The sequence below is a fragment of the Tupaia chinensis genome, unplaced genomic scaffold, assembly GCF_000334495.1.
Source record: "Tupaia chinensis unplaced genomic scaffold, TupChi_1.0 Scaffold000617_2, whole genome shotgun sequence".
Lineage (NCBI taxonomy): Eukaryota > Metazoa > Chordata > Mammalia > Scandentia > Tupaiidae > Tupaia > Tupaia belangeri.
The window spans coordinates 2,394,561-2,405,839 of record NW_006160137.1 but is presented as its reverse complement, the minus strand read 5'-3'; the positions used below and the strand labels follow the sequence as shown (position 1 = coordinate 2,405,839).

Sequence of the window (11,279 nt, the reverse complement as noted above, 5' to 3'; positions counted from 1 at the left end):
GGGCCCACAGGCACACGCGCCCGGTTTGAGTTTTAAGCCACCGGGTCTGGGACGCGAACCGCGGTTGACTATGTTGAAGTCCAGCGACATAGCCATTATGCTAACTGCTGGTTCCCATTACTTAATTTTTTTTTTAGAGGGACCAGCAGTTGCCATAATGGCTATGTCGCTGCACTCCCATGCAGCCGATCATGGTTCAAGTCCGGGACCTTGTGGCTTAAACTCATGCCAGGCACATGTGCGTGTGTGCCCAAGATCCCGAGAGGAGAATGGAGGAGAAGGGATTGTGGTGTGGCCATCCCCCCCTGGGGGGTGATTTCTTGCTTTCTGTCTCTCTGTCTCTCTCTGTCTTTCCGGAGAGCCCACGGGCCCTGTAGCAAAAACCTCTCCAAAAATAAGTAATAAGCCTGGTGACCACCGAAGGCCACTGGGTGTATGTCCCTGAGGATTCCGTTTGTTCGTCCCGCACTTCGGGGCCGGGTGTCGACCGCAGCTGGGCATACCCAGCTCGGGGATAGATCGGGGTCTGAGCTCGCCGGTGTGAGCGCGTTTCCAAGCGGGTCGACACCAATCCGGGTGGCAGAGACCAGCCCTGGCTTGACAGTAACTGCCCTCCCGGGGCGGGGCTCCACCTCGTGTGGCCGGCAGGCGCCCGGGCCCCCGAGGCCCACGCGCGCCGGCACCGCGGCTGGTGCAGCCGGGCGTCTGCGCTCCGTGCGCTGTTGCTGGGCACCCCCGCGACCTTAACTTTTGTGTCGTGTCCCCATGGGTAAAAATGTGCATGCAACACCCTTGTCCATCCCCGCATCGGCGGCTTGGGGGGTGCCCATTCTGAGCAGGAGCCGCGGAACTACCTTGGAGCCCCTGGAAAGTGACATCCAACAAGAACGTACACGTGACACTGGACCAGAGCTAGGCGCTTCCAGCTGCTGGACCGTCCTAAGAGTGGAAGTGGTTTCTTAGAAAGTCACCGCACGCGTCCACGCTGTCCTGAGTACGGAGCCAGCCCCGGGCCCCTGAGCTCGGGGAGCACGTGCACCCGGGGAGCAGCCACCTGCGCCTCCGCAGGCAGGAAGCGACCGCAGGGCATCAGCAGCGGCCCTCCCTCGAGTCCCAGAACTGCCCTGCATGGCCGAGCTGGGGAAGGGGGTCGTCAGGGTGGGGTCCCCACCGGACCAGGGGCCGCTCGCATGCAAATCCTGCTGCGACGCCCGGGCGCCTCCGGGAGGCCGGGGCGGCCACAAAGCGCTGCACTTGGCAGGAGTGAAAGGCCCGCATTCCTGGGCCGCCGCCCCCGCCCGATCGCCGGGACCACACAGCGCGCCCCTGGCCCGCGCTCCCGGGTTCGCTTCAGCTTGTCTTACGATCCGAGCGACGCATTCGAAATGTAGATATTTCCCTAAACGTCGGCTTTGACATTTAATGCGATCCTAAGTAGTCTGAAATGGGGATGGGATTAGGAGGAGGCTGGGGGCCCACAGGGACACTTGGTCAAATCCCCCTAAATCCTCCGGGACAACTGTTTGTCACCACACGGATTCCCAGGGCCCCAAATGAGGGGGACTAATGAACTTCGGCGCCCCTCCCCTGGCGGCCCCACTCCCACCCGGAGCCTGCGTTCTGTCCCTGCCTGCTAGGGGAGAAGATACGACAGAGGGACTGACAGACCGACGTGTGGCTGGCTCACTTGGAGGGTTGCGTGTGAGAAGTGAACTCACCTCCCCACCCTTCCTGGGCCACTGTTTAAGGCACATCCAGAAGGTTCCCAGGGTCAGGGGGCTGAGGCCGTGCACCTTGGGGTTATGCTGCTGGGCCATCCCTTGTGGAAGGGAACTAGGGTGTAGGGCGGAGTGGCATTACAACATCACCCAGTGTTCAGCACCTTATTTATCCAGAACAACCCATACACTGTATAAGTCTTTTTTTAAGAATGATTTATTTTCATTTAACCTTATTTTGATGAGAGAGGGACAGAGAGATAGAGGGAGAGAGCTGCCAGGTCTGGGACTCAGACCATGGTCGGCCATGTGGGAGTCCAGCGCCCTTAACCACCGCGCCACCTGCAGGCCCACTTAGGGTGGAATGAAAGCAGCATGTTCCAAATCAGACTTGTCCCGGTGAGAGAACCAAGATTTGGAGACAAGCAGTCGCTCCGAAGTCATGCTGTCGCCAGTCTTCTCCAGGGGGCTTTGGAGAGCAGGAGGGATGAGCCGAGGTACCCTGAAGTGCAGAGGGTGCCGCCAATGGGTCCTTCCCGGCTGCAGGGGGGAGGCGGCTCTCACCCCTAGGGCTAGTCAGGTACACTGCCATTGCCCACCACCTCATTGAAATCCTGACACCACCCCGAGTCCTGAGGAAATGTACCCTGTACCCTCATTTCACAAACTCATCAAAAAACCCTAAGAGTGGGGCCAGCAGGTGGTGTGAGGTTAAAGGTGCTTGACTCCCACATGATCAACCACAGTTCAAGTCCCGAACCTGGTAGCTAGGGTCAGGGGGCTGAGGCCGTGCACCTTGGGGTTATGCTGCTGGGCCATCCCTTGTGGAAGGGAACTAGGGTGTAGGGCGGAGTGGCATTACAACATCACCCAGTGTTCAGCACCTTATTTATCCAGAACAACCCATACACTGTATAAGTCTTTTTTTAAGAATGATTTATTTTCATTTAACCTTATTTTGATGAGAGAGGGACAGAGAGATAGAGGGAGAGAGCTGCCAGGTCTGGGACTCAGACCATGGTCGGCCATGTGGGAGTCCAGCGCCCTTAACCACCGCGCCACCTGCAGGCCCACTTAGGGTGGAATGAAAGCAGCATGTTCCAAATCAGACTTGTCCCGGTGAGAGAACCAAGATTTGGAGACAAGCAGTCGCTCCGAAGTCATGCTGTCGCCAGTCTTCTCCAGGGGGCTTTGGAGAGCAGGAGGGATGAGCCGAGGTACCCTGAAGTGCAGAGGGTGCCGCCAATGGGTCCTTCCCGGCTGCAGGGGGGAGGCGGCTCTCACCCCTAGGGCTAGTCAGGTACACTGCCATTGCCCACCACCTCATTGAAATCCTGACACCACCCCGAGTCCTGAGGAAATGTACCCTGTACCCTCATTTCACAAACTCATCAAAAAACCCTAAGAGTGGGGCCAGCAGGTGGTGTGAGGTTAAAGGTGCTTGACTCCCACATGATCAACCACAGTTCAAGTCCCGAACCTGGTAGCTTACTTTCTCACTTTCCTTTTTTCTCTCTCTCGCTAGTCAAATTAAAAACTAATTAACAACAAATGGAATTAAATCTTCAAATTAAAAACTAATTATAACAAATAGAATTCATTTTTTTTAAAAGTTGCTTAAAAAATTAACCTCAAGAGAGAAATCGTTTGCTCACAGTCACTCGAGTGAGGGACTGAGCGGTGGGGCTGCCAGGGCGTTTGTTCTGAAGGTGGCACTCTGCCAGGAGGGGTGGAGAGGGGCATGACGTCCATGCTGGCAGTGAAGGGGCGAGGCAGGGCCCTGGGAGGTTCTGGCCTGGGTGCAGGTCACGGACACAGCCTGGGGGAAGCTCTGCAGGGGCCTTGAGGGGGGGAGCTCAGCAGGCATGGGGAGCAGGGCTCCTGCCTTGCAACTGCATTCTCCTTGGGCCAGTGAAGGGACCCTCACCGTGAATTTTGTTCCATTTTGGGCGGCAGAGCTTATTAATGGGCTCTCAGAATTCAAAACCCATGGGACCAGCAGTTAGCGTAATGGCTATGTCACTGGACTCCCATGGAGTCGACCACGTGTGCGTGCGTGCGTGCCCAAGATCCCAAGAGGAGGAATGAGAGGGATTGTGGCGTGGCCATCCCCCCTGGGGGGTGATTTCTCGCTTTCTGTCTATCTCTCTGTCTCTCTATCGAGCGCACACGCCCTATAGCAAAAACCTCTAAAAAAAAAGAATTCAAAACCCATCACGTAAGACACCTTCCACTGCGGTTGATTCCTGTGGCCCCCCACACCTGTTAAATTCTAGAAAACCATCTATACAGAAGCAAGAGTATGCATTAGGAGAGAAGGTGGGGAAGCTAGAAAACATTTAACAAAGTGGCTTTTTTCTCTCTCTTTTTAAAGGTTTATGTCATAGGGCTTGTGCAGCCTCGGCAGTTCATGGTAGAGGAGAGGGAGAGTGAGAGTGAAATCTCCCCCTCCCCCGGGGGATAGCACCCTTGCAAATCCCTTCTTCCTCCATCCCCCTCTTGGGATTTTGGGGAGGCAAGTACATGAGCACATGCCCAGCCTGATTTTCAAGCCAAAGCGTAGTCAGCCACGTGGGCGTCCAGCCTGAACCACCACGCGACCTGCTGGCCCCATGGCACCTGGCAGTGAACATCTTTCAGTGTGCGGGGCCTGCCTGCAGGTGGCACAGAGGTTGAGGCGGGGTGGATCTCAAATGGGGCTGGATCTCAAATGGCTGGCGTCTGCATGTGTGCCTAAGAGGAGAAAGGAGAAGGGATTGCGGTGTGGCCATCCCCCCTGGGGGTGATCTCTCACTCTCTGTCTGTCTCTCTCTTCTCTCCGGCGAGCGCACGTGCCCTATAGCAAAAACCTCTCAAAAAGTTAAGAAAAAAGAAAGGCGTGCAGGAGACTTGGCGCTTCTCCCCCTTCCCAGCAGGACAGGATCTGCCAGAGGAGACGGGCCCAGGTCTGCTGGGGGATCAGGAGAGCTCTGCTCCTGGCAGTCTCCGATGCAGCCTGGCTGCCTCCGCTTGTTCTGGCCTTCAATGCTTTTGCAATGCTGGAACATCTGAGCATGGGATGAAGTCTCAGACGGAAGGAGGGCCCTGTGGGTGTGGGAAAAATAAAGTCCCTGATTTGTCTGAACCCTAGGCCCTAGGTCAGTAACTATCTGTGACCGTCCTCCTTTAAGTTTTTGCCAGAGGGTCCTGTGCTTACCAAAGAGGGGAAATGAGAAAGCACCCCACTTGGAGGATGGGTCACACCTCAATCCTTTCTCCCCAATTTCTCCACCCTTCTGGGTTTTGGGGCATGCATGCACATGTACACGTTTCCTTCAGGCCACTGGGTCTGGGACTCGAATCATGCAGCCAGCCATGTGGGATCCAGCTTCCTTAACCACCATGTCACCAGCTGTACCCATACTTTTTTTTTTTTTTTTTGATCTGCGATAGGGCAAACCTGCATATGGCATAATGGTTATGTCACTGAACTCCCATCTAGTCGACTGAGGTTCAAGTCCTGAACCTGGCGGCTCCAAACTCACCCTGGGTGTGTATGCATGCGTGCCTAAAGTCCCAAGAGGAGAATGGAGATGGGACTGTGGCATGCCTGTTCCCCCTGGGGGGTGATTTCCTGCTTTCTGTCTCTCTGGCAAAGTGCACACACCCCAAACCTCTCAAGTAAGTGAATAAATCAATCTGTTATAAGGTGCGCCTACTCACCGGGAGAAAAAGTGAGCACCTCCCTGGGGGATGGTCATACTCCTGTTGGGAAAATCATGATGCATTTTTGTGTAGAAAAATACGTCACGACTTTCCTGACAACCCAATGCCAACCCTTCTCAGGATGTGGGCACACCTGCGTAGTACTCAGTGTTCTCCGAGCCACTAGCTCTGGGACTTGAATTACGTAGACGGCAACGTGGGGTCAAGCCACTCTACCTACCATACCTCCAACTGACGCCATACTTGTTTTTTAATAGGTTTTTGTAGTAGGGCATGTGCCCTTGTCAGAGACAGACAGACAGAGACAGACGGAAAGAAATCACTCCCCCAGTGGGGATGGCCATATCACAATTCTTTCTCTTCCATTTTCCTTTGGGGATTTTGGGCAATCATGTTCATGCGCCTGGTGTGACCTTCAAGCCACTGGGTCTGGGACTTCAACTGTGGTTGGCCATGTGGGAATCCAGCGCCTTAACCACCACGCCACCTGCTGGTTCCTCGTACTCCCTTCTTTTTCTTCTTTTTTATTTCTTAAAAGATTATGTATTTAATTTTATTTATTCATTAACTTATTTTAATTTGCCCAGCGAGAAAGAGAGAGGAAAAGTGAGAAAGCAAGGTACCAGGTCCGAGACTCGAATCGTGTTTGGCCGTGCAGGAGTGTACAGAGCCTTAACCACCAGGCCACCTGCCAGTCCCACCTGCAGCCCAAATTCTTATTTAGCGTGGGGTCTACTCTATCCTGCATAGCTATTCCTGCTTTCCTATAAACAAGCGAGCAGAGAAAGTTCTATTTTTTTTAATTTACTTAAAAAAATTTTTGGAGGATTTATTTTTAATTTATTTATTATTCTAGAAAGTGAGAAATCACCCCCCAGGGGGGATGGCCACGCCGCAATCCCTTCTCCTTCATTCTCCTCTTGGGATCTTGAGCACGCACGCACATGCGCCCGGCGTGAGTTTAAGCCACCAAGTCCGGGACTCGAACCGTGGTCAATACATGGGAGTTCAGCGACATATCCATTACGCCAATTGCTGGTCCCATTTAACTTTATTTACTTACTTATTTTCTGAGCTGCCCTGCTCTTCAGTCTGGGGCTCACCGAGCAGAGGCTGCAGGCGTGGCCCAAACTCTCATCTCATATTAAAGGGAGGGCTCTCTGCATTCACCTGGGAAGAAACTCCCTTCCCAGAGGACTGCGGGCAGTGTCCGGTTAGATGACAAATATTCAGGTGCTATCTGAGTTATATGCTGTCCTCTACGGATAAAGTCTCAGGCGAATCATGTGCTCATCTAAAACTGGCCTCTCTAGTTGTGAAACTGTGAAACCCTGTAGATCCTGGGTATCTGCTGGAATCCCTATCCGGGAGCCGGCGGATGGTGGGGTGGTTAAAGGCGCTGGACACCCACATGGCTGACAACAGTTTGAGTCCTGGACCGGGCAGCTTGCTTTCTGTTTCCCTTTCCCTCTCTGTCTCTGGTCAAATTAAAAAATAATAACAAATGGAATCCCTAGCTAAAGCTGGTCTCTAAACTAGGAACTGGAGAGATGTGGACAGCAAGGAACACTCCTCCTAAATGGCAAGCTTTGGTAAACCAGCCAAATACCATCTTTTCTTCTTCTTCTTCTTCTTTTTTTTTGAGAGTTTTGCTATCGGGTGCATGCACTTGCTGGAGGGACAGAAAGTAAAAAATCACCCCCCAGAGGATATAGCTACACCGCAATCCCTTCTCCTCCATTCTCTTCTCTGGATCTTGGGCACGCACGCACACGTGCCCAACGTGAGTTTTAAGCCACCAGGACCAGGACGTGAACCACGGTTGACTACGGGGGAGTCCAGTGATGTAACCATTATGCCATCTACTGATTCCCCAAACACCATCTTTTTTAGATCATTTATTTTTTTTTTTTTTTTTTTTTTTTCCTATAGGGCACATGCACTGGCCAGAAAGACAGAGAGACAGAAAGTGAGAAACCAACCCCTGGGGGGATGGCCACAGCACAATCCCTTCTCCTCCATTCTCCTCTCGGGATCTTGGACACACATGCACATGGACCCGGTATGAGCTTAAGCCAGTGGGTCCGGGACTCGAACCACGGTAGACTACATGGAAGTCCAACGACTTAGCTATTACACCACCTAGCTAGTCCCCAAACACCATCTTTTAAGGAAGAAAAGTAGTTTATTTCTTCCAACAGTCAGAGGACAGGCATCCTCAAGGGGGTCTTTATGGCCTTTATCCACACACCTCACCCTCCCCTAAGTGCAGCCAGTCTGGATCGCAGGCACAGGCCCGACGTCCGCAGGGAGGAACCCAGGTGCTAAGTGAGGACCTCTTCGTGTGAGTCCAAGTGCACTTCCTCTGCAGTACCGCCTGCCCCAGATAATACCACCTTAACCTGGGGGCCGCCAGGTTCTCTAACGTCTGTATACTTTCTCCTACTTAAAGTTATTAGACTCACTCTATTGGCAGTTTTGGCGATGTCAAATCCAGGACGTATACCTATCTTTTGGGAAGTCTTTAAAATTTTGTTTGCAAAAGGGTTAGTGATGAACCTTGAACTGCCTCATAAGAGTCTGGAATGCGGACTTCTGGCTACGGGAACACGGTAACTACACCAATGCTCTGGACCCTGTCATGTTCTTTTTAAGCGAATGATCCCCAAAGATCAGTGTTTTCTTCTTAACCTAATTCTCCCAGTCCTATGGATTATTCTGCACTTTCTGGTCCTTGTAGTCGTAACTAGCCATAAAACACATGGACTCCTCAGGTCCGTTTGTGGACTGGCTATTCAGGTACTGCTGCTGGTATTCTTTGTCAGTGGTTTTCTATTTTGTTTTTTTTTTTTGGAGAGATTTTCACTATAGGGCGCGTGCGCTCGCCAGACAGACAGAGAGACATTAGAGACAGAAAGCGAGAAATCACCCCCCAGGGGGGATAGTCACGCCGCAATCCCTTCTCCTCCATTCTCCTCTCAGGATCTTGGGCAGGCACGCACACGCGCCCGGCGTGAGTTTTAAGCCACCAGGTCCGGGACGCGAACCACGGTCGACTACGTGGGAGACCAGCGACATAGCCATTACGCTAACTGCTGGTTTCCAGTGGTTTTCAATTTTTTTTAATTTTTAAAAATTTTTGCCATAGGGCATGTATACTTGCCCAAGGAGAGAGACGGAGAGAGACAGAGAGAGTGGGAAAATGAGAAATCACCCTCGGGGAGGGGAGGGATGGCCACACTGCAATCCCTCCTCCCCCATGCTCCTCTGGGGATTTTGGGCACACACGCATATGAACCCGGCATGTTTTTCAAGCCACCGAGTCAGCGACTCGGCCTATGAAGTCCGCCCTGTGGGATCCAGTGCTTAACCACCATGCCACCTGCTGGCGCCTCTGCCAATCTTTTAAACATTAAAACCTCAGATACTCAAGTACTCTACCCGTTACAAGGAAGACTGTAAAAGGCATTCTGCTAAGACCGTGGTTTAATTGCCTGTGGCATCACGCAGCGGCTCAAAATTTAATAGTCTGGCAGAGATGAAAAGAAAACGGCTGAGAACGACTTCGTGAATCCTTAATTTTAAGGAAGCTTCTGGCAAAAAAAAAAAAAACACAAAAAACAACAAGTCAGGCTCTTCAGTGAGACTGTCTGGAAATCGTGTCCTCGCATGAGCACCTCTCATCTGCCTTTCCGTTCCGTTTACTGCGATGCCACTAGGAAGGCCAGCCAGTACTCCTCTGCGCCTCTGGTAACGCGTTCTCTCAAAGCGAAGCGTCACTTTCTCTGCACGGAGCTGAAGGCCGGCATCTGGATGGGCTGGATCGGGTGGACAGGCTGGAACACCGGCTTCTTCCTCATTTCCGAGTGTGTTTTCACCGCGGGGAGCAGCTGGTTCCTTTTGATGATCTGTAAGGCCAGCTGGGTATTCCCTATAAAATACTTCCCGTTAAAAACACAACACGGAACAACAGCACCGCACGCCAAGCCACCCGTCGGAGTTCGTCAGGGAGCTGAAGTCGATCTGGAAGAGGCGAGGTCTGTGGCCACGAGTGACAGAACTGTCACCACCCACCTGCACAGACCTGGCTCGTACTAACGAGGCTCTCGGCCATGAACTAGCCTGGTCACGCCTGTCAGCAGACCATAGCCCACTGGATGCCAGGCGCTTAACGGCCCTTCTGCAGTTACGAAAAAGAGAGGCTCATCGATGGGGGTCCCATGATCGACAGAGAGTTATGACCTGAAGCTCTCAATATTCTGTCCCCCTCCTTTTACTGGCTTTGAGTGCTGGCTGGGTGGGGTGGAGGGAGAGAAAATGAGCAAGCGCCCCCGGGCCCGTGGTCATGCTGCAATCCCTTCTGTTTGCCTTCCAGGATTTGGGGCACGCCCTCACACATGCCTGGCACATTTTTCAAGCTACAGGGTCTGGGACTTGAACTGTGCAGGTGGCCGCGTGGGATTCAGCCGCCTAACCACCACCACACAGGCTGGCCCAGTACTCTGTCCCTTCCGACTTCTCCATTCACGTCTCTTTTCCCCTCATGCCATCTCCTACTTAAAGCCCACAGCCTTCTTCTAGTGAGCAAATCCGACAGGCCACGTATGCCCCAGAGGCATTACCTAGATTTATACATGGACAATAGTCGGGTTGCCAGAAAAGTCATGACACGTTCTTGTCAAGTCTGGGACTTGAACTGTAGTCGGCCAAGTGGGAGTCCAGCGCCCTAAACCATGCCACCTGGCGGCCCCTCAATCCAATACTTTTTAGCAAGAACTGGTTTACTGTAAAGCTCACTAATGTCATCTGTGTTGGAAACACAGAGGCCCTGCTGTGGTGGCACAGCCAGCTAAGAAGCGAAGTTCCACAGGCTGGGGCCATGGGGGAGGCCTGGGTTCAACTCCCAACCAATTGAAATGCCGGGCGTTGGCATGAGACTGTCATTCCAGACAGGCTGAGGCAGAAGGATCGTGCGCTCAAGACTGACCTAGGAGACACAGTGAGGTCCTGTCTAGAGAAGGGCCATGCATGGGGGGACACGCCTACAGCCCCAGCTGGGAAGCTGAGGCAGGAGGACCCACCATAGTGAGACCCTGTCTAGAGAAGGACCATGCACGGGGGGACATGCCTACAGTCCCAGTTGGGAAGCTGAGGCAGGAGGACCCACCATAGTGAGACCCTGTCTAGAGAAGGACCATGCACGGGGGGACATGCCTACAGTCCCAGTTGGGAAGCTGAGGCAGGAGGACCCACCATAGTGAGGCCCTGTCTAGAGAAGGGCCATGCACGGGGGGACACGCCTACAGTCCCAGCTGGGAAGCTGAGGCAGGAGGACCCACTATAGTGAGGCCCTGACTAGAGAAGGGCCATGCACGGGGGGACATGCCTACAGTCCCATATGGGAAGCTGAGGCAGGAGGACCAACCCCAGTGAGGCCCTGTCTCAAAAAACAAAACAGGGCCAGCTCTGCAGCCTGCTGGTCAAGGCAGCCAGATCCCATAGAGCTGACTGTGGTTCAAGTCCCAGACCCAGAGGCTTGAGAAACATGCTGGGCACTTATGCCTGTTCCTCACAGGGGTGCTTTCTCTCTCCCTTTCTACTGAGAGCAAGCACCTTTTAGGAAAAAAAACAAAAAGCTGCAGTGTACAATCCAATGTACTGGCATTTTGACTCATGTTCTCAGTTAGAGACACTTCGCTGCTGAAGAAAACGGTTAATGAGTAGCGATCGCTGTAACTGTCAGAAGTTACGGCTTTGTGTGTGTTTTTTTTTCTCTTTTTCTTTTTTTGGAGAGGTTTTTGCTATAGGGCGCGTGTGCTCGCCAGACAGAGACAGAGAGACAGAAAGTGAGAAATC

The 11,279-nt window shown here is 52.9% G+C and overlaps 1 protein-coding gene across 5 annotated transcripts in view; it reads right to left on the bottom strand.

Annotated features, from left to right (window-relative positions):
- Positions 1 to 8,894: 8,894 nt before the first annotated feature.
- CNOT10 (CCR4-NOT transcription complex subunit 10) overlaps positions 8,895 to 11,279 on the bottom strand; it is a 92,028-nt gene continuing 89,643 nt past the window's right edge. For all 5 annotated transcript variants that reach the window (XM_006158967.3, XM_027775951.1, XM_006158965.3 and 2 more), the window contains one exon: positions 8,895 to 9,354. In XM_006158967.3, the coding sequence (XP_006159029.1) occupies positions 9,200 to 9,354 (155 nt within the window). In that variant the 3' untranslated portion in view covers positions 8,895 to 9,199. The remainder of the gene's footprint in view (positions 9,355 to 11,279) is intronic.